This window comes from Lonchura striata, chromosome 7 (assembly GCF_050655825.1).
Source record: "Lonchura striata isolate lonStrDom1 chromosome 7, ASM5065582v1, whole genome shotgun sequence".
NCBI classification, from domain to species: domain Eukaryota; kingdom Metazoa; phylum Chordata; class Aves; order Passeriformes; family Estrildidae; genus Lonchura; species Lonchura striata.
Genome location: NC_140709.1, coordinates 7,493,398 through 7,516,328, shown reverse-complemented (window position 1 = coordinate 7,516,328; position 22,931 = coordinate 7,493,398). Strand labels below are relative to the sequence as shown.

Sequence of the window (22,931 nt, the reverse complement as noted above, 5' to 3'; positions counted from 1 at the left end):
GATAGGAAAGCCAGATATACATTGGTATGTATCATCCCCTTATGGCATTATGGGTAATGTAACAATGACTATGTAATCAAAGTTTACCTACTGTATTTCAGAGTATAAAAATCTACAAATATATTTCAGTATCACAAGGAAAGCATTTCTCATGATCCTGAATTGTAAGTGAATTATCTTGGAGGAAAAGCAGCTGATTATCACAAACTGTGTATGATCCATAGCTGCAGATCTGGACAAACAGCTATTGCCCAATGGACTGAGGATTTGAAACTTGTCTATAGCTTGAATTCTTGTGTGGTTTAGGAGATAAAAGAATTTAGTTTAGTGAGTTGGGCCTTATGCTTTCAAAAGCAGAATTTTCATTAAATGATGAGATGACTCAGTACATTCAGCATTTTAATGCCAAGATTAACATCCTCATACATGAATATTTCCTTGACATGACAAGACTATTTGACCTGATTAGGTTTATACCAACGCTCTTTGAACTTTGGCATAATTTAATAAACCAGGGTGTTGAGGTCTGAGTTCCCAGGCTTTTTGCCTTTGTTCAGGTACAACCTGAATGGCAAAAATGCTGTTTTCTCATAGTGCCTCAGAATGGCCACTGGCTATACCAACTCTGCATGGACAAAGTTTATTAAAAAAGGAATAAGAAAATACAATTCTAAGTGGCAATACCTCAGAAAGTGATAATGGTGCTGGTGCTCAGCCAAGTGTGTTGAGGCAATGTATTAAAAAGAAAAGCAATTAAACACCAGTACTTTCTCCAGAAGGCAAAGCACAGCCTCACTCTGTTCACGTTGGCAGAATCACCAATTTTGCTTCTCACAGAGGGAATCTACCCACTAAAAGCAATGCTTAGTGCAATCAGAACCTCACCACAAGGCATTAAGGAAGAAATATCCATGGTGAGAAAGGAAGCTGTTGCTCAGTTTTTAGAACCTGATGGACTGAAAATGAACAAGAGATGTATAGAATTCACTTAACTTCTCAGAGATCCTTTTAGCTTTACTTGTAGAGGGAGTTAAATAGCAAGATTTTTCTGATTTTCTAGTGATTGAAAAAAATGGCAGTGAAAAAAAATCATACTGAAAGGTTAGACTGGTGACAAAGGCACTGAACTTGACTTAACCATTTGAAGGTCAAGGTCACTCTGCCTTGACAGAATTATATGAAGGGTTATGTTGTCAGTGATAACCAAATAGTACTGGAACTATGCAGTCCTACATAATTTCACTGTTTCAGTCTTCATCAGACTGTATTTCAACCTTGTGGAATTTAAATATACAGAGGTTTGTCCTACTGAATGAAAGTAATTAGCCCTACCTTGAGAAAAGTATGGCTGATTGCTTCAATAAAGAAGGGGCTTTGTACAAAAAAAGGGCTACAATTTTATCCTAGAATAGAGGTTTGGTTGATTTTTTTTTAAATTTGGATACTTGCACTGACCTGGACCTGAATCCAGAAGGGGAAAAAAGTACAGCTTGAAACAGCTTGAAGGTTTTTTTTTTTTTTTTAATCCAGTACCAAATGCATTTCTTAAAGGTACAAATTCTATCTTCCATTTGACTGATGAGAAAAAGATCCTCTCAAACTCAGTAAATGCAGGATTGTACTCATATAACATATAATCTCAATGACATTTTCAGTAATCAGAGTAATTTCTTCTGTATGGCTGAACTATTCTCATACTACTGTTCCTGAGTATTAGCTGTGTTCTTACCTGTCTTCATCTTCCCCCTTTGGCTTTTTTGAATAAGACAATTTGTCTGTATGTCGTTCACCTGAAATACTGGAACTGGAAAAATGGAATTGCACTCCAAGACTGTACTGCAAAAGGTAATTGGAAGGGTAAGAATTTTCCTCACTAGTAATCCTGTCTTTTGTGCACTGGACTAGATTCATAGCCTGTGACCATCCAGCTGACCTGTGGATAAAAAGACAGAAGCAGTAGAAAGAGAATAATGGAATAACAGGACTGTTTAGGTTGGAAAAGACCTTTAAGATCATTGAGCCAACCACTGAAGAAGCAAGATAATGTGGCAAGATCAAGAGGAAATCAGCAGGATGACAAAAAGATGTAGGAATAATTCTCCCAGCTATGAGGACTGGCTTGCTGAGGGCATTAAGGGGGCTGTGCTGTCTGGGGAGAGTTCAGTGAGCAAGAATTTCTGCTGGGAGACCTGCAGAGGAAGGAAAGGGAATGTCCCTTCTTGCAAGTTCTCAGAATGATTCAGGGAGGTAGTTTAAACAAAGTTCCACAGCAAATAGGGCTTTTTTTACTTTTAGCCTCTGAGGGGGAAGGAAATTTGGGAAGAGACAATCTTTCCAGACCCATCTGTGTGACTGGATTGCTCAGCTGCTGCAGAGGGAACCTTCATGTCCACAGTGCACACACATCAGAGCTAAAGCTCTTCCAAGCTCTCACCAGGAATACAGAGGTCAACATTTTAGAATTTGAAAACAGGGTCTTCTTCATTGTTAAAAAATTCTGAATTAGCTTTCTTAAACCCCAGTCCAAGAACATAGTTTTTTTTACGAGCCTGAAGCTGACATTTCCCTTTCCACTACAGATTTTAATCAAATCTACATAACAGAGATTTTTACCTCTAATGATTCTAACCAAAACCCACTGCCCTTCTGTGACACCTGGCTTCTGAAAGGCACAAAGGAAAGAAACCCACTAGGTGTGCCCTCCTCTACAGCTTCCCTGCGAGAGGGTTAGGGCTGGGGCTGGGCAGTCCTGCCCTGGCTGGGTGCTCCTGGAGGAGCAGGGCAAGAGGGGAGAGCCCAGCTGCCCCCCCAGGAAATCTGCAGCAGCCTGAAGCACATGCACACTGCTTTCTGAGTCTGCAATGAGACTAGAGAAGTTCCTTTGTGTTCAGAGAAAAGTGGGACAGGGTAGATGCAAATACTGATGCTGGTTCCACGACTGCACTTGCCACCTCCCCAGCTGATGTCATGAGCTGAGTTTCAGCACTGATTCAAGCAAAGCATGAACTGCAGATGGAAACCTATGCTTTAAGTTCATCTGCTAAGAAATCCTACATAACAGTACAGTCATCTACATGGACCTTCTACATTTATGCAAACAATTTATCTCTGCTGTAGGGCAGAGTATTGCAGGGACAGCAGCACAACACGCAAAAAACCCAAGACAGAGTTTCAGGCACAGGCTGCAGAAGCAAATTAAAGTAGAAGGATAAATCCTCTCTTGCAATTTTTAGTTCATTTCAGTACAGCAAGTTGTATCAATAAAAAGCCTATAGTATAAGTCAGCTAGAAAATAAATGCTATGAAGGATGTTCCATTTTATGTTGTTTGAATTTGATTAGTGATTAGTCCTGGTGGTTAAACCACATGGGAACAGTAATCAAGGGTTCTCTACTGCAGTTCTGCAACAACAGGAGAACACTGTTGGCTCATGTCCTATTCCATGATGGGATATTAACCTAAAATCTAATTAATATATGAATGAATTACATTTCTAGAAACATACTATATTATAATCAATTTTAAGTGAGTTCCTAACAGGAGATAAGATGAAGAAAAAGCTGTAGAATTACCAGAGGCTGATAAATTCTGTTTACTGTGACTGATGATTTTTATGGAGGATAATTTTACAATCCATCAAACTTTTGTCAGTTCAAGAATCATGCTGCCAAACGTATGCAGTAAATTAATTTTTAAATTTACATATTTATTAAAAATCTTATTGAAAACAGCAGGAAGTAAGCCTTGTTTGAATAACAAAATAACTTGCTATTCTACTGGAAAGAAAACAAAAACCCCCCAACCTTCTATTAGGATGATTTTATAGCAAGGCAATAATTAAAAACAACTACATGAATTAGTTAACCAAACACTGTATTAAACAGCCAACCCAAAAATTAATCAAGAATTTAGACAACCTTTTGGAAGATAATCAGGTTAAAAAAAAATGCAATTTAAAAGCTAAGAAATCCATGGGTGAGTTTCAGATGTGCTGGAGGCCAGGTTTTCCAAGCCAGACCTGGTGGCTGGAGCTCCTGGATCCCTGGGGAAGCCCAGGGGAGCTGAAGGTGCTGAGGAGGAAGGGATGGCAGCAATGCTGCCATGCACAAGGAGGTGCCCACTGGGATGTGGGAGCTTTGCTCCCTTCCCTGCAGTTTTCTTTGGCTGCTCCTGACTCTGGGGCCAGCCATTCACACCCTTAAAACACCCACTTGGTGTGTGCAAAATGCACACTGGGGTACGTGCAGGGAACAGGCAATTCATGTCTGAAATGCTCATGTCTTTTTTTAACTATAAGGATGCTCAAAAATAAATACTGTTTCTCTATTATTAGGATAATTAAGAAACAGAATTATTAGAAATAATCACAATTAAGCAGAGCAATGCTGGGCACCAAGACAACCACTGCTACAGATGCAGATGGAAGCTCCTACAGCCAGGAGATTTATAAATGTTGAACTTGCCTCCTCACTGAATTAAAGCACTGATATCCATTTTGATTAACATGCATATCATCTGGCTGTGATCCGAGGGGAATTCTAGGCAATTTATGGATTTAGATGTGTTTACTTCATCTTTTAGAAAGGAGTACATCTGTTTCTGGTCATGAGGAGCTCTCTCCTGCTTGGTGGCCCAGCCAGGCATACAGAATGGCTCCCACTGGGATCTGGCAGGAGGCATCAGTGGTTGCAAACTCCCTGTGAGGGGCACAGCCTTGAAACAGAAACTCAAGGACAAGTGCTGGACAGACCTTTGCCTTTCCACCTCCCTGGGTACCAGCAAAGCTCAGGTTAAGCATCTAACAGGACCTGAAAGGGAAGTAACTGTGCTGAGCCCACCAGGGCTGTAAAAGGCCCTCCCTAGGTTGTGAGGTGATATTTTGGCAAGGCTTTCGAGGCTTTTTCAGAGAAAAAAGGCACAGTGAAAAGATATATTGGGAACATTGGTTTTGTGGTTTCTGACTCCCCTTGTCTGGCTGTGAGAAAACCCCAGCTGGGTATGACTGAAGAAGGAATTTGGTGTGAAGAAGCAGCATGGATTCCTGCTCCCACAGTGGGCTTCCTGCAGGGGAAGAGTAGTTACTGGTTTTGTTTTGTTTTGGTTTGGTTTTTTTCACTGATTTCACTGCAATTTCTGTATAAAAAGACAAATGTGTGAAGTGATAGCTGCCACATGACTGGATCTGCTGGACAAATGCTTTAGGAGACTTATTGACCTTAGCAATGCACGAGTGTTACTGCAGTATCAATGCTGCAACTGCAGCGATGTACTGGTGATGTAGACCATGTTCCTATGCCTAAGCCACAGACTGTAATATTGTTAATATAATAGGCCACTAGGAGGACTAAAATACAACTGGAATTCATGCAGACACACTGTACAGTTAACACACACTCACGTTTTGAACGCCCAAAGATGATACAAATAGAAAATCAGGATGAAAATACAGAACAAACCAGATGCCAGGCCCTACTAGTGAATGAAGAATCTGAAAAAAATGTTGTATTCTGAAAATGAGCAGGCATTAAATATTTATTAGGAAAAAAAAAAAGTCTTTAAAGTGTTGCTTTCTGCAGTATCTTAGATTACTCGGGATTCAAATACTTGTAACAATGGAATAAAACTTTGCTCCATGCAGAGGCATGGTTAGGAAATCTGTATGGACAGCAGGACTGCTGAAGGTGGTGGAGTTCTGCCCATGCAAAACCATTTGCAGGATCAGGGTGTGAATTTGCTTCTGATATTTGGAAAATTCCTCATCACAGGAGCAATGTGTTTATGGCTAGCCCTTGCAATGCAAGATCCCATCTTGAGCAAGAATACTTGATGAGAATATTAAGTGATAATGATTATTTGCTTAGTGCTGCTATGGGGCCTTCGAAGCTCTCAAAGCAGCCTGCTAACAGTACTAGATTAAATTCCAAATGCAGCTGGAAGGTATTATTTATATTCTTTATTTAAAAAATGGGGAATTTCATAGCAAGAGAGGCTTAGCAATTTGGATATTCAGCCAGAACATCACCCCTGTCTCCACAGTCCTGCACTCCTCTCTGTTAAGCTTTTTTAATGTATTTGAATATTTTTTTTTATTTGCAGGCAAAAATTTCTCTGTGGAAAGGCAGAGGCCTCACAGAGGTTCTTACCAGAGAGCATCTGAAATATTCTTCAACATACAGAACCTGGCATTTAATCCACTGAACGTGGTAGTTAATCAAATGTTTTCCACTGACTTTAGTAGAGTTTGGATCAGACTCTTGATGCATTAGAGAAATAAATTATTTAACTTACTGAGTTCCCCTAGAAACAAAATATTGAGCTGCAAACAAAGCTAACAAACACCAAATGGGATGCCATCTGCTGCAATGAACAGAACATGACCAGTTCCCCTCATGCTTGAGATTTCTCCAAAATACCATTTGAAATACGTTTGTTAAACTCCCAACTGTCTCAAAAAATTGGCTTAGCACAGGTTAGCAAATTCTAGTGCTACCAGCAGCAGCAAGGCAGGCTTTGATGTATCAATTGGAGTCATTGGGGATTTCATTCCTATTGGAGTGTTCTGTGAAAACTCTCAGGGTTTGTGCTGTCCAGAGCCTATGAAACCTGTGGAGATATTTATCTTCATGCTCTGTGCCCTGGGGCCTATGGACTCTGAGTGGCTTCTCCTGCTGAGTAAATATGAATGGTAATTATCCACATCATGCTACATTCATAAATCTGGATTTTTCTATCCTTTGACATCCAGGCTCCATGCCTACCAGAGAAACAGGATATGGAGGCAAAAGTTCTCCTTCCCACAGATATCTCTGCCAGGAATGGCACGAGATAGCTGCAATCCCAAGTCCCTGCTTTGTATGGAAGTTTTTGGCTGTGGAGGAGAGAGAGTGGGCTCCCCAGCACTTTCACAGGAACAGAAGGACAGCGCTGAGCTAAAAGCAGAGCGTGTGACGCCTGCGGGTGACATCAGCCTTAGCCCCCTCTCCTCTTCCCAAGCACACTAACTGGGCAGCCTCTGTGGAATGGGAGGGAGAAACCCAGCAGGATTTGCCTTGTAGAACAAGACAAGAAGATAAATGTCTTCATACCTAAATTTCCTGCCCGGCCAGACGCTTCATGTTCTGCCATCATCACAGCAAGGGATGAAGCTGCCACAAACAAACAGAAGCTCCAAAGACAATTTAGTATTTAGCAGTCAGTCAGGAGGGCTCCAGCTTCTAAATGGTGGCTGCTGTCCTTGACTTGCTCTGCTGCCTCTGTTCTCAACACCATGCCACTAATGATGTCATAACACAGCTTCCATGTTTTCACCATGGATTTTATTTGTAGGAATGCTCTAATAGAAATGCTGAGCCCTCTGAACTCTTGGCTTGCTGTAGTGATTCTAGGGAACATTAAAAGATAGGATGATGTTCCTATGATAGTGATAGTAAAAATATCCTGTAAGATGATACAAATGAAAGTTTTGGCTTTTTCCAGTTGCCCATGCATTAATGTTATGGAAAATGCAATAAAGAAATGGATTTAAAAATATGAAGAATTTCATTATGATATGATCTTAATGGGAGCACAGTGGGACCAGAATAGAAATGCACAGTATTTGGCCTTCCTTTTAACTCAGGGGAAATGTATCTGATGTTCCATGTCATTGCCCACAGAAGCAGGATGTTACAGACCAAAATTCTGCCAGTTACAGGGAGACTATCGAAACCAATTTTCAAGCCCTCTATAAACTCCATGATTTTCACAGGATCAAAATAACATGAATTGGTCAGAGACATCAGCAAGAGCTACAGATTTGTAGCACCCTTGAAAACTGGGCAGCTGAAGTGTTTAAATACCCATTTAGGCACGGCCATTAAGAAAAGAAGCTTGAAGAAACCATGACCTTTATTTTTACTGATTAGAGGCCATAAAATAGTCTCCTCTTAGTCTATGCAGAAAAAAATAATTCTTGCAAGAGCAACCAGCAAGCATGTGCTGTCTGCTCAGCTACTTCTGCTCTTCAGTTTCAGGCACTGTCTGAAAATTACATTTCAAATCTTATTATGTGTGTTACCAACAAGTTTCCCAATCTGGTAACTTTTTTTTGTTAGAAGAAATATCATAAACTATTACTGCATAGTTAACATTTTAATTTTATAAGCCACAGCAACGCACACTATTCATATTTTATTTCTTCTTTTCCACCCACTTCTGCTTTACTCTTCATCCTCCCAAAACCATCTGAGACCTTTTTTTACAGTTTGCTTTACAGAGCATTCAGTAACCCATAGGATATGTGCATATGTAATAGGATGTCAGAAAAATCACTTTAAAGTGTTTGACTGGCAATTTTTCAGATAATAATCACTCGGGGTTTGATTTGCTGTGAATAACAGTGGAGTAGCTAAGAGAAGTTCTTCAGCCTACAATTTTTTACAGTAGGTAAAAGTTGTAGTGACCTCTATTAATGAGGAGGCAAAGGATGGAGAAATTGAGAGAAGGTGGCACTAATGGGAGCAGAGCCATCAGGTTGTGTCTCAATCCCTGAGGGACTGAGGAGCAGCTCAGGCTGCCAGGACTCTGACATCTGCTATGGAAACTTGTATCACTCTTAGCCTTTGTGAAGGATAATTAGACATTTGAATTCTGTAACTCCATCTTGTGAACTTCCCAAAGTCTCCTGTGTCACCTATTGCTACTAAATCTGCTAAATACTATGCTTTTTACTCCTATCAAATACAAACATTACTTTTCATTAAATTAATATGAATGCTGCAAAAGACTGAAATTTATGTATTGGGGCCTAAAAATATAGTAAGAGATAAAATATTACACTTTGGGACCTGCTATAAAGTAGAAAGTTTGCACTTGCTAAAAATATTTACCAATATTTTTCTTAAGAAGAGAGAGTCCATGTGTCATACTGCACAAAATCTAATGTAACTTCTAATTTCAATAAAAGGCAAATCACTTTTGGGAAAGGAAAACAGCTAATGGAACAAACTATAAACACCAAAAAATTATTTCAATATGTTTTTTGTCAATATTAGACATAAAATACTACATTGATTAGGATATTATTGTCATGTGCATATGGAAAGAAGAAGTGTCCTGTTAAAAATAGAAATAATTTGCCAACATATTCTCAGTATATTGCCACAATTCCTGCTACCATTATCTGTGTAATTTACTCCTCAAATACTCTCCTTGGTACAAAACTCTCACACCAAAATATCAGTCATTTCCCAGCCTTCTCTGTGTGATGTTTGTGTGCTTTATGCAAAACATATCACTGTTATAGATGGTGAAGGCAAGTTTCAGCTGAAAAAACAATTCACAAAAATTTTACAGTGTTATTCATCTCATTTAGCTCTGCTAAGCACATGGTCCTCTTGGATCAAAATACTTTCCAGCAATAGAAAACAAACAGCTCACTGAATACACCCCTGTGTCCTCCTGCTCTTATCTTGATTGAGTCAATCCAATGTTTATTGGGTCCAATGTATTTTTCAGCTTTTTCTTTTATTACTAATATCATTACAACAATTACACTATCTCACCTGCTTACTAATATTTATCACTTGTCACTGTTAATATTTCCTGAATTCTCTTTTGGCCCACAGTATTATTATAATATTCCTATTCCATAGTGAGAGAAATGAAACCTGCAGCTTTATTTCCAAAGATGGGGGACTGAAGAAATGCCTGGTTACAAATGGCAGAAACATGAGTGCACTTTGGGCCACGCTGCAAATCACAGCAGCTCCATCTGTCAAACCTCTGAAAAACAGCCCAGAACATTTCCCACTCAGGGAAACCACTAGCAAATTATACTTTTGTTCTGTATGTACTTTTGGTTCTTATTAGACTAAAGGATCTTCCTACTTACACCTAAGAGCCCCCGTGCCTATGAAATCCAGAAGTAATCTCCAGTTCCAAAGGCAAATGGACACTGGAGTGCTGGGGATGTGTCTGCAGCGAGCAGGGAGGGTGGGCAGGGACTGAATGTCTTACCCACACCCTGCTCACTGCAGCTGCTCAGCCCTGCTGAGAAATGACCTGGGGTAGCCAGGCCATCAGAGCTGGGACAGACTGCCTGTAAATGCACAGCTCTGCACAGCTGCTCTGCACAGCTGCACAGCTGCTCTGGGCACTTGCACACGAGCAGCTTTGGGCTGACCCTCAGGGACTCCAGCAAGTGACCTGCAGGGTTTTCTGTGACATCTGGGCCAGTGTGTGTGATGTGGTTATGCAGCTTTCATATGCTGAAAAGACAAGCTTCTCCCTGTAATTTGAAATTGCTTGCTGAGATGGTGGGATATGGGGTTTCTGCTCCAGTGATCAAGTTTTTCCACTCAGAAAGGGCAAAGTTCTCCCCTCCTTACAGTGCCAAAGGGGTTCAGTGAGCACAAGGCTCCAGCTGTGGCCACAGGACATCTTGGTGAGTTGCTTTAAATCACAAGCCCAGACATCTGCTCCTGGCAGCTGACAAGGCACAGAGGCACAGATCAGTGGTGCTGTGAGTGGCTGGGGAGTTCAGCACTTGGTGACCCTGTGCCAGGGGCACTGGAGCTGCACCTACATGCCCAGCAGTGCCTGAAGCCCTTGGCTCCCACTTCCTCCACTTCTCTCAGACTCACATCCAAACCATTCTCCTGCTAGCCTTGCACACCATGTGCTTTAAATGCCACACAGCCTGCTCTCCTATGCCAAAGACTCTCTGTCCCTCACTGATGCCCAAATACTCTTAAAACTGTGTGCTAAAAGATACTTGAGTTAAAACGTCGCCACCTACCCATCCCCATAAATACACTAACCAAACATAAAATGGCCTTTACACCAGCTGGAGGGCTAGTCAGAATGGGCTTTGATGCCACACTACTAAAACTACTGAGGCCATTAATGCTAGAAGCAGAACTACTTCAGCAGATAGCAGCTTCCAGGTTTTTTTTAGGGTTATCTTTTCCCTAAAAATGTCCCTTGCATACCATTAAAAAAGTTATTTTCTCTCATGGACACTGCATTCCAAATGTTTTCTCTTGCCAAAGCCTTTTAAAAACTTAAGGAAGTTATAGAGAATGCTATCATCCTCCTTGCTGAACCACTCTCCATCGCATAATTTTTTACTAAAACTCTCAGCAGCATAAGAAACCTCAGCAGTTTCACCTAGAAGGCACAAGGAGAGAAATGAGTCTCCCATAACTGCAGCTTTTTACTGTTGCCAAGCCAGTTCCTCAGGCTGGCTGTAAGGATGTTCTTCCACACTGCACAACATTTCTCTTAAGTGATGTGTGTCAAGTGAGGCTTTGGTCCCAGAAGACTGCCTAGCTAGGCTTCAAATTGCTTGTTTTGCTGTCTCTTCACTTTATTTTTTGGGGGCAACTTTGATGGCAAGGTATTAGGAACAATAAAGACCTCATTGGGAATATAAGGCTTGGAAGCAGATCTTAGAATGTGAACTTGTCCTGTGAAGAGGAAAAAACCGTGCAGATACAAGTAATTTGTAGATGTCTGCAGATGTCATAGCCTATTTCTAATTTAATATGAGCAAATCAGACTTTAGGTTAGAAAAAATATGTTTAATTTTGCATTATTCCCATGGATGGTCAAATCTGTTTTCTTATCACACTATGCTCCTGTGGTTTTTGTCACTTACATTGTCAAATACTCCTATATAATTCCCCTGACAATGGGTTTTACATCAACTCAGGCAATTGCTCAGACAGTCCCTGCTTTGATGGCACAAGTATTGCATCACTCATCTGAGAATCAAACCCCTTTGATTACACAGAAAGGAAATCTTGCAGCCCCAAGCCTGTCAGTGGGAAAATCCTACTGAGGCAATGTTGACCAAACCTGGAAATGTGCAGCTCAGAGGTCCCCACATGGTGGTGCTGAGTATTGATACCACCAAAGGTTTACATCCCTAGATCACTTCTCTGAACATATGCAATGGTTTGATATATCCATTCCTTACTTGAAAGAAAATAAATTATCTTAAAACACCAAAGATGGATGAGTGAGACTGCAGATTCTACAATGGCAGTTTCTTCCTTAATATCCTAGGTTCATCAGGTCTAGGAAACCAAATAGAGCTGATTTCCCTCCCCACCTCATCATCTTCCTTTCTCTTAAGCCTCACAGGAAAAATAGCAAAGAGAAGGTGAGGTTCCTGTGCTTGATGTGAAGTAAACTAAATTATGCAATTAGTACACAGAAAGCTACTATCACCTAATTTCTGTATTTGATCCAGCCCATTAGATTATTTCTCTTACTGACAATGGACCTCTTCTACCTTCCATTACTTTCTGGTATAATAATTTGTAAGAGCTGCTTCAAACTCTGTATTTGCAGTAACACAGACATTGTATAAAACAAGCCAAGACCGAGGCCATCAGGAGCGTTTGCTGTTTTCTTCTGGTTGTAACATTACATAGGTGTTGCTGTCACCAATTTCCAGACAGCAAAACAGATCCTGCTGGCCCAGTAAAATATCACCCAGGGCTGCCCCAGCTGCAGGTATTCATGTTACATGAAAGTAAAAGGAAAGCAGTTATTTAGTGCTCACCAGAGTGTGCCCTGAGATGTGGTTTCACTCTCCCAAATACAGATGGTAACTACAATAGCTGACTTTTATTAAGTTTTCCACAGAGGAGAGTTTGGGGCAATGTTCATATTATTAACTTTGGGTTGAAAGTCTGGTGTTCAGGGTAAGGCAGCAGCTGGTCAGGGGAAAGGAAGAAAGTAGCTCCCCAGGGCAATACTTCCTTTCCAGTTTAAAGTCTTAGGATACAGCTCTTCCCAAGTGCTAACTGGACTGAAATCTTTGGCTTTTCCACATGTGATAAGCAGAATCCCTCCCTAAGCACATCTGATAATGGGAAAAAAAATTCTGTGAAAGCAGAGTGCACATGGTCTCCTCAGAATTACTTCAGATACTTAAACATGGAGAGTCCTTTTTAAAAGAGACTTAATTCACAAGCTGAAGAGCTTCTCTCTTCCAGAGAGAGCAAGCCACCTTCAGAAAGGGTCTCAAAGAACCCAAATCAGGCACACAAACTTTTCTGGCACATTCTCCAAGATCTGCCTAAAGAGGTGAAGAGTGCAAAGTACCCATTGTGCTGCTAGTTCATAACCCAGCTCAGGTCTTACTGATTTCTGTAGGAGATGAGATGCAAGAAGAAGCAGCTCAGGCCTTTCTTTATTTCCCCCTCACTCTTGTTTAGTGTAGCCTGCAGAGGTGTCTGGGCTGCTCTAAGTGAGGCTGTAATTCAGCAAGGCTGGAACACCTCTCTGCTATCAGCTTAATGCTCCGAGATCCTGGAGGATGGCAAGTGGTGTGCAATTACCAGACTTAGTCTTGTTCCCAGTCCTTTCGTGGGTATTTTCTCTGCTAATAGGAGGATGTGAGCACAACAGGTCAATCATGCAGCATTAACTCCCAATCAGCTTACTCAGCTGTAAAATCCTTGAGTTTATCTGGGAATGCCGCCAGGTCAGTCCTATTTGCAAGCACAGCCTAAACAGCAGCAACATCTCTAATTTTTGCTTGGCCTGTATTTGGCAGCTCACTCTAATGTCTACTTGAATTTCCAGACACAAGGATTTGATCTTGTTCATGGATCATCTGTTCCACACACCCAAACCCTGCCGTGGTGGATGTGGCCACAACTCACATTGCACAGAGAAAACTCTCATTACATGAGTCCTCCAGTTCAAGTGCCCATGCAATTAACAAGGTAACTGTGCCAGAAATGTCAGATTTCTTATGTATCTCGTCACAACTGGGGAAAATCAAGAGGAATGAGAAACTTCTGATGGGTACCAATTCCTTCCATAAGGATCTTTTCTTTAAAGTTCTCAATTCATGATTGAAACCCCAAGCAAATCTTGATGGTGACTTAAATTGAATAGTAAGGACAAAGGAGAGCAAGAAGCACTGTATTAGAGAGTAAAAGTATGTAATGGTTGGTTAAGGACAGAGAAGTAAACATATTTTTCATAATTCTTTGAGACCATAAGGATGGTCAAGTAATAAAACCTTTGACCAACTCAGTTACTTCTCAAAATGGTTCCTGTTTGATTATAAAATACATTAATATTAAACAATGTGCCTGGGGAAGGGAGATTCCTCCTGTTTTATGAATCCTTGAAGAGAAAAAAGCCACTTGAGCTTTTAAAGTCTAAACAGTAAATTAGCTGATGAAATGTGAAATAATTTTTTCACGGCATAAACGAGGTAAGAGTCATAATGTTGGCAAAGTGCTCAGGGCAGTCCCAGGGTGCAGGGAATAGGAGCAGCTGTTTAATGCAGGGCTCAGTGAAGTTTCACTGACAAGGTGTCTCCCATGGGCTGCCTGCAGTGGACTTCAGATCAGGTGCTGCACATATTGTATTAAACCAGTTACTGTTCAAATAAAAAGAATACACTTGATAGATGTAAAAATGAATGTTTCTTGTTTGGAAAATCCTACATGAGGAAAATACACCATGGTTGTTAATTTAGGTGAAAGTTTTCTGCTGATGATTCAATGCAATTTATTCCTTTCTTTGAAATTGGGAGTTGCTTTTCTCATGCAAAATTCTGCAGTGTGCCAAAGGATAACATAATTTCAGAATATGTTTTTCAGGTCAAAATAAAAATAAGGTAAAATTTGTCTTAATGCCAAGAGAATTTAACCAGGATGCTGTTTAAGACTGTAATTTTCCCTTTCAATGTCTAAAAGCACTTTTTGATTCCTTAAACTGTCCCTGCAGTGTCCCTTTATCACAGTAATGGCCCATCAGTTGTTTCTCCTCTGAAGCTCCTGCACAGTACTATTTTTGCTGATGAAACTGGCTGTGTACAAACTTTGCAGGCAATGCTGGTGAATGCATTGGTTGAGAGGGAGACAAATCAAATGACAAGTCTGGGCTAAGAGAGCTTCCTGACTGCCTCATTAGAGCCCCAGTCTGCACCACTGCCATCCTGAGCTGTACAGCCCAATTTAATTGGGCTCAGAGACTGTCTCAGCACACTTGCTCTTCAGACAAGCACTGTAAACTCATTTTGCCCATCATGACGCATTTTTGACACACATCTTTTGTTTGGTTTTTTTCTCCAAGGCTTGACAAATGCCACTTGGGAATTAAATTCAAAGCTCTTACCGTTTCCTTTTTCAAAATACCAAATATTACGCATGAAAACTGCATTATTCTCCCCCTAAAATTTATACACTGAGATTTTTTTTTTAAATTTGTTGCCCATAAGTGCCTCTGTCTTTGCTCTCCCACTCTTTTTGTGGGCAATGTTGCAGATCACATAGCTCTGATTTAAACAGACTGAAGATCTTCTTCTGTTGGACAAACTACAGCTCAGAAAAAATTTGCTTAAAACAAAAAATTGTTTCAAACAAGGAGTTCAGGGCAAGCTGCTTTTCATGGTTACTTCCTATCATTTGCCATGCTGAAAAGTTTAATACTAACAGGCAAATCTCTAGTGCTTTACTGAGCTTTTGCTGCTCAGGGAGAGGCAATGCTGTTTGGAGAACTATTTCAGACCCTTAAAAGGAAAGCTCAAGAGCTCCTCAGCATAATGCATGAAAAATGCTGGTGCTGGCTGAGCTACACCTGATGCCTTTTGGTTAAAGGATGGGATTTCACAGGATCCTAAGGTCTGTTCAATGGTTTTCTTTAGGTTTGGATGCAGATTGGGCACACTGGAGAGATATCATATACAAGGAATACATGAAACTAATTAATTAAAAGTAGATGCAACTCTAAGTCACTTTTCTGTACTGGAACCAAATCTAATTGCTCTGTTAATAGCAAAAGACCTTGGCCTTCAGAAGGCAGAACTGATTTTTATGTATTTTTTCATATATATATATGCACACATATATAATTCATCTCCTACACATAATTAAGCTATGAATTTCTGGATGTTCAAGACGAGGAATTAAGTGGATGCTCAGATTATTTTCCTGCACATATCATTTTAACACCCTTCTGCTGCCCTTTTTTCATTTTTTCCCTTCCCAACCTGAAGTCAGATTATTTTAAATTGTTCTTTCTAATATGACCCACATATATTAAAACGGAATAATATTCTGGGTACTAATGAAATTGTGTTGATTGGGAAATGAGGCACATACATTTCAGGATTTTTCTTTTGAAGTTTTTGGTCAATTTAATATTCAGTTAAGCAGGACTTTGATGCCAACAGAGTTGAAATAAACAGGAGTACTGCCATTTTGTTCTTCATATTCCTTCTGCATATTTGGCCCAGATTCCTGAAAGCTCTAAGACTCTAACTTTGGTTAATCACCTCTGAAGTTGCAAAGCACAGTCATTTCCTGAAACTGAAAACTGGGGTCTGGGAAGAGATAAAAACTCTTTTTCATTTATGCACTACACCAGTAAATTTCAAACCAGCAGCTCATTCCTTATTTTCTGCTACCACCTTTGTTTGTAGTGTTACATTCCCAAAATGTGCTGAGTGCTACACACAGAAATGAAAGATTTTGTGCCTAAAAAGAGCTGAGGAAACACACTGAACATGGAATCAAAATGGTTACACTGGATCATGACTGGTGTCTCTACTTTCAGAGAAATTGGCTTTTTAGATCAAAGGAGAGAGGGAAGGGAGTGAGATGGTGAGAGGAGGAGGCATGAGAACAGAGGAGGAAAACAACAGGTTGAAAAGTTCCTCTTCAGGGTTGCTGAGACTGTGTGATGTCAGTTCAATATTTCTAGACACAGAAAAGGAAGTGGATTCACATGAAGTAAGAGGAGAAAACAAATTTGTTTCTGTTTAGCACCAAGGTCAACCCATCAGATCAGGACTGGTCTTCATCAAAATAATGTTTAAAACCATCAAATCTGCCACCAAGATCCCCAAAGAAACCAGAAGACAGGTGATTTCCATAGCATAATTTCATTTGAATTTTCAGGAATACTTCTCCAGAGTTTTAAGTAATTTAATACATGTTGTTCTATATAAACTATCTCATTATATGTGAAGGAGCAGCCTTAAAAGATAAACTCTGAATTTACTTGCTAGTTTTAAATTTCAACTCCTCACTAATGGTGTAGTACAAGCACTAACCTGTCTCTACTTGTCAATTTTGTAAGTCTAATTCTATGACAGGTGAGCATTCAAATGTAGCATCCTGTTCTAAAAATATTCATATCTTTACTCTTCTGCAGGTCATGCTGTTTTTTCAAGTCTGCCTGGTTTTAGTAATCAATCAACAGACTCGAGTTAAAAAACAAAAGTAAAAATAATAATGAACAAAATGGGAACTAATATAAAAATTACAGTAACTCACACTTGGGCTCTCCTTGGTCTTGCTGTCTTTACTGGAAGCTCCACTCAGCTGCTCAATTAAACTGTAATGTGCTAATTGTTCAGGTCCATCCTCTCCAAATTGACCATAGAGACTGTGTTGGTATAAATCCAAAATCGACAATGGGTTCCCCAAAAACGACCTTCTCTGACTTTGTTTTTCCTGCACAGCTGCAAGAGATGTAACAAATGATATCGTTATGACAGTCTACACAGATTTTCATGTAATTTTACGATTTTAAAATGTATTTAAATTGTTCTTTAAGGTATCTGAAATTCAATGCAATAGAAACATAAAAAATACTACCTTCTAATTCTCCAATGCATATGTGGGGACTGTTCATACATAATGTTTGAGCTGGAGGAGATAGCATGAGACAGAATTAATTTCCTTTCTTTTCAAATTACAGACAAGGTGGTTAATTTGGGGAATCTTCCCACTTAATTATTTGCAGCAAGATTTTGTCTTTTAATAGACTTACATGGCAGATGTGCTAAGTTCCTTTAGCATACCCTTCAGTTTGGCTGTACTTGGGAGTTCTTTCCTTTTCACTACAATTTTAGTTAATGACTACAACAACATAAAAAATACACAAGGCAAGAAAGTGGTGCTTGTTTCAGAGCCTGCTGTAGCACAACAACATTAGGAATAAAGCCCTGGTTTCTGAAGTCCAAGGCTGAAAACTTACCCAAAAGAACAAAATAAAACCAGGGGAATTTTCTGCAGCCTGATGAAAGCACACAGGAGACAGAACATTATGTGAACATTAACTTCTTTTCTCACAATACTTGTTACACAAACTTCAACTCTGCCTTATAACCTACAGCCTTAGGAGAAGGTCTGCCTGCAATGCCTCTAACAGAATCACATCAGGGTAGAACCAATTTATGAGAATGAAATCAAAACACTTTCATGGTTGGAAGAGAAGGGTCTGGAATATTTGGCATATTCCCTGTTCTCTACTGACCTTCTCCGTAACATTGGGCAATGCACTGGGAATCTCATGCTAAGCCCATTAAATCAACAAAAGTCTTATCATTGACTTTTAATAGCCTTTGCATTGGGCACTCAAGTCTTTCTGTTCCCTGCTCATAAATGGAAAATGAAAATCACTCCAACGTTATAATTATTCAACCAGTGAGTCTGGGGATTCAGCTAATAAATGCAATTATCTATTCATATAAAAATATTCTCTGTGGATTGGTTTGCTGGAGCCCCTGGCCCAGCCTCATGTGGATGCTTTGAGGTTATATCAATTGTGTGCATAAAGACACTGAGACCTTTGAACACAGAATGGGATAAAGCATGGCTGTTAATTCCATGTGAGAACAGCATTTAGAGAGCACAGAACAGAAACCCTGACTATGAGGAATGAGCACAGCAGAAATACTTTTGCAATAATGTGTCATAATCTTCTATTTGTCTCAATCACAATTACGTGTTTTATTCTCTTACTGGCTCAAAAAGGAGGCATATACACAAAATTAATGAATCTCTATGTAAGATGGCGACCCCAAGTCATTCTTAAATATCATTAAACTTGGAATCTACTGCCATTTAAAGCAACTGTTAACACATGATAAAAGTGGTTTTTTTTTTTTTTTGCAAATTGTGATGAATGTAGGAAAAAAAAAGCTTATTTACTTCTTTAAAAAAACACATTTATTGCATTAGAATATGCTTTGTAAAAGCAAAATCTGTAAAAGAAGTGTTTATGGGCTGACTAAAATGACTTGCAATATTTTCTACAGATTAAACCCACAAAGCTGCAGAAGCAATGTAAATAAATGGTCCTGGCTTCCCATTCTGCTCTCTCCCATGGAATCACAAGCGATGGATGAGCTCTAAAAATGCCAAATATCAGAGACAGAGAAGATCATCCAGCCACCCCTGGTGCTCTCTGTGCCACTGTCACCGTGCTGTGGTGCTGACCTCTGCCAGGCTTGGGGCTGGTGCCAAGAGCTTGCACTGGGCAGAATCTCCCACCTGCAGGGATCCAGGGGCTGCAAGGACAAGGACACAGCCCCAGGGCACACATCTGCCCTGCAAGGTGGCTCCCAGCACAGCAGGCTGCTGAGCAGCAATTTCCCAGCTTATTAAACACACAGAAAACTATTATCTCAAGAACTTCACTTAATGTATTTTGATCTACTGGAATTCAGTAAATTCCAACTTGCCATCAGTTCTCACTAAAAGCTTTCTTACTTGAAAGCTGTAATATATAAAGAGAGGAAAATGAGAGAGTTCACTGTGGCACCATAACCAACATCACCTTGATACAGAGGTTGGGAAACTGTGGCCTTGATCACTGCATTATTTCATCTGGCTGTATAACAAAAAAAGAAAAAAAAAAGGAAAACTATATTTATAGTCACTTTCCATTTTGTAATAATATAATTATTTTTATTTGCACCACAGAGGTTTATGTATAAAAACCAAGTTAGGCCCCAACTAGCAAAAACTGTGGAAGAGGGGAAAAAGCACTTACACATAATAAAAAGAAAAAGGTAATAAAAAGTTAATGGAAAAATAGACTGAAGAAAGATTTGGGGTTAGAAAGTGAAATCTAAACAGACAGTTCAATGAAGGGCACCATCTGCTGCTGAGTCAGTGTGGGGATGAGGAACATACATCTTTATGTACCAATTTTCAATTACCTTGTCTGTTGCTCTTTGTTAACTCCACAAGAGTCTCCTGTGCAGTTCTGAAATAAGTGGTTTTGTACTCTGGCTCTGGCTCACTGTCAGTGCTGCTCGCCGAGTACGTGCACACCCTCAGAGCTGTGTCCTACACAAAGAAAGGTACGGCAGCAAGTCAGAAAATGCAAATACATCAAAATAATGCTGAAGAGAGTATTGGGAGTAGCACATTTTATATTCATCATGCAGTATAAACAGGTAGTTCAACTGGGAAAGTCTGCATTACCAGTCTGACTCCTCCAGGTAAGTAATCTGACATGGGGGAAATAAACCATTCTTGTCCTGCTACATCCCCTGAGACAGTCTGGCAGAAACAATCCACATTTTAACTTTTTTCCCCCCTCCTCATGTAACATTGTTTTCGATTCCACCAGTATTTTTGGATAATTTTATCCATCAAGTTCAGAAATTTATCCACCAAGTTTAGAAATTCTCAAGTATGTTTAATGCAGTCTATTTGTAACATGAAAAATTATCACACCACAAACAGTTTGCTGCAAACAGCTCTAGAGACAGTGAGGACGGCCAGTAGACAATACACCATTTCTACATCAGGAAATCCTAAATTCATGTCTCTTGTCCTGGTACTTATATTACAGTACTGGAGAGCCCTTAGTTCCCAGGTGATTCCTTTGCCAGCTCTTTCCAGGAAGCAGTATTATCGATTTTCTTCTGGGAATAAAGAGGAACACTGACAGCTCTGGACAGCTTCTAATCATGGAAAGCCTGAAGGTTCAAACCATTCAGGAGCAGCAGCTCAGTACAATAAACCCCCCAAACCAGGCAGGGGGAAGCCAGGCCTGATGCTGCTGGGGTGATGGCATGTACAAACACCACCCAGTGCCCCTACTCTGGTGCCTCTAGTGAGATTTTAATTCTGTTTCTCTAAGAGGGGTAATATTTTCCCCATCTTTCCATCCATGCTGCAGTATTTAAGTGATACAGAAGGACATCCTTTTGTTAGGCATCTCCCACTTGTGGAGAGGGAAGCAGAGCGGAGGATACCTGCATGCAGCCAGGAATGCCCAGCATTAGAGACTGCAACTGAGTCTAGTCCCAAAACCCCACAGAAACATGTTAGAGTACACACATGTTAGGAACATACTCTAGAGTATTTTCCTGTTCAAAATACTTCCATAGCATCCCTCAAACTCTCATGCTACACAGCCATACAGACAAGGAAACCTAGTCCTGGGGAAAAAAACAATCCCAATCTCATGAAAAGCAACAAACAAGATCAACTTTCTAGAAGAGAAGAATGGGGTAAAAGGTCTCCATTTCCTTTTCTATAAGTGCCTAAGAGGATTTTAATTAAAACATGTTTATAACCAGGAGGACAAAGAACCTTTAGGTGCTGTATTATTATTACTGATAAATAATGAAACAGCGAATGAAGGGTAAGGAAGTAAATGCAGCTGTCAGATTGTTAATTACTCTTCACACCGTATTAAAACACTGACCATTAAAACACTGATACCTCTACACTGGCCACAGTACTCATCTCATTTAAGAGATGCCACTACTTATCTTATACCTTTGGTTTAGTAGTTTTCTTGGGGGTCCACTCTGGAAGCACTTTTCTATTTTCTGCTGTCTCTTCAGTGTGTTCTAATGAGGCAGAGGTCACAGAGCTTGCTTCTTGTTCACTTTGCTTTGCAAGGTTAATTATTCCTGAATTAAGGGAGACATTATTTAAATTCTAGGTCTCATCAGCATCTTCATGATAGTGTGTCAATTATAATTCAGTAAAAACTGCGGGCAAATTGTGATACTTTTATTATGTCCAGTAATATTTTACTACTCAAAGGAAGAATTTACTAACTTACTGGAATAGTTCTAACTAAAGTAGCAGAATTTCATCCAAATCCTTTTCCAGTTAACAAGAGAATAGGAAGTCATGAATTTAAATACCTTCATTAGTTATAAAATATATACCCCTTCAACCAAGAAACAACATTCAGTAACTACTTCTAGGCATTGTAGGATCTCCTCTGCTATTTCATGTTCTTAGAGAACAATCTTTTAATATAAATATAATTGGAAATACCTTTCTAGCAGAAAGCCAGCTTTTTTATTTGCCATATTTGCACTATGCAAAATCGAAACATCAAAGAAGATATATGGTGCATATGAAATAAAATGATAATTGTAATTTGGATGAGAAAGTGAGGGAGAGAAGAACTGAATGAAGATAGTCTAGTAAAGAATGAGCTGACCCCATCATCTGATGTATACTACTTTTTTGTAACATCTCTTCATGACAATTTAATTAAGATACAAACCCTACAAGGTTGGTGCAGTGAATATTAGCATTAAGATCAGAACAATCTTACTGCTCCTGACTTCTTATGAAGCAATTCAATGCTTGCAGTTTCTGTTCAATTTGTTATAATGACAGTGTTTAATCATGGGCTCTACTCTATAACACACTGCTGAATTGAGGTCACACATGTGGCCATTCAAGCATGCAGCACATAATCTATAACTAAGATTTCTCTTCTGAATCCTTCTAAGCTGTACCATTAATTAACAGTACACTTATTTTAAAAATACTAAATATTGAAGTATCTTTTATTTAGCTTTGATTTGAAACAAGCAAGGGAGTCTGTAATAAAGCATACAATGTGTGTTTGCACTCTATTATACCACTACAATACTGCACTGGGAACATTGTTAAATCAACTGAGTTCTAAGATGTTTAATTAGAAACCTTCTGTTATGCATCCTATGGACATATAAGAGAGGCTTCTTTCCTCCTAGGTTCAATATATGTCAGCTCATTAGCAGAACATATATATTTGATGGCCTTAAAGTAAGCTCAAACTTGATATTTAACCTTACATGCTAATTACACAGAATCTCTCTTATAGGGTGATACAGATTTATACAAGTTAAATACAACTGCTAATGAGCAATAACTGGA

At 39.6% G+C, this 22,931-nt stretch overlaps 1 protein-coding gene across 4 annotated transcripts in view; it reads right to left on the bottom strand.

Annotated features, from left to right (window-relative positions):
* Positions 1 to 22,931, bottom strand: part of NCKAP5 (NCK associated protein 5) — a 416,669-nt gene that overhangs the window by 7,135 nt on the left and 386,603 nt on the right. For all 4 annotated transcript variants that reach the window (XM_085584141.1, XM_077784917.2, XM_085584139.1 and 1 more), the window contains 3 exons: positions 21,543 to 21,679; positions 19,967 to 20,096; positions 17,292 to 17,479 (listed from right to left, as the gene is read on the bottom strand). In XM_085584141.1, the coding sequence (XP_085440267.1) occupies positions 17,292 to 17,479; positions 19,967 to 20,096; positions 21,543 to 21,679 (455 nt within the window). The remainder of the gene's footprint in view (positions 1 to 17,291; positions 17,480 to 19,966; positions 20,097 to 21,542; positions 21,680 to 22,931) is intronic.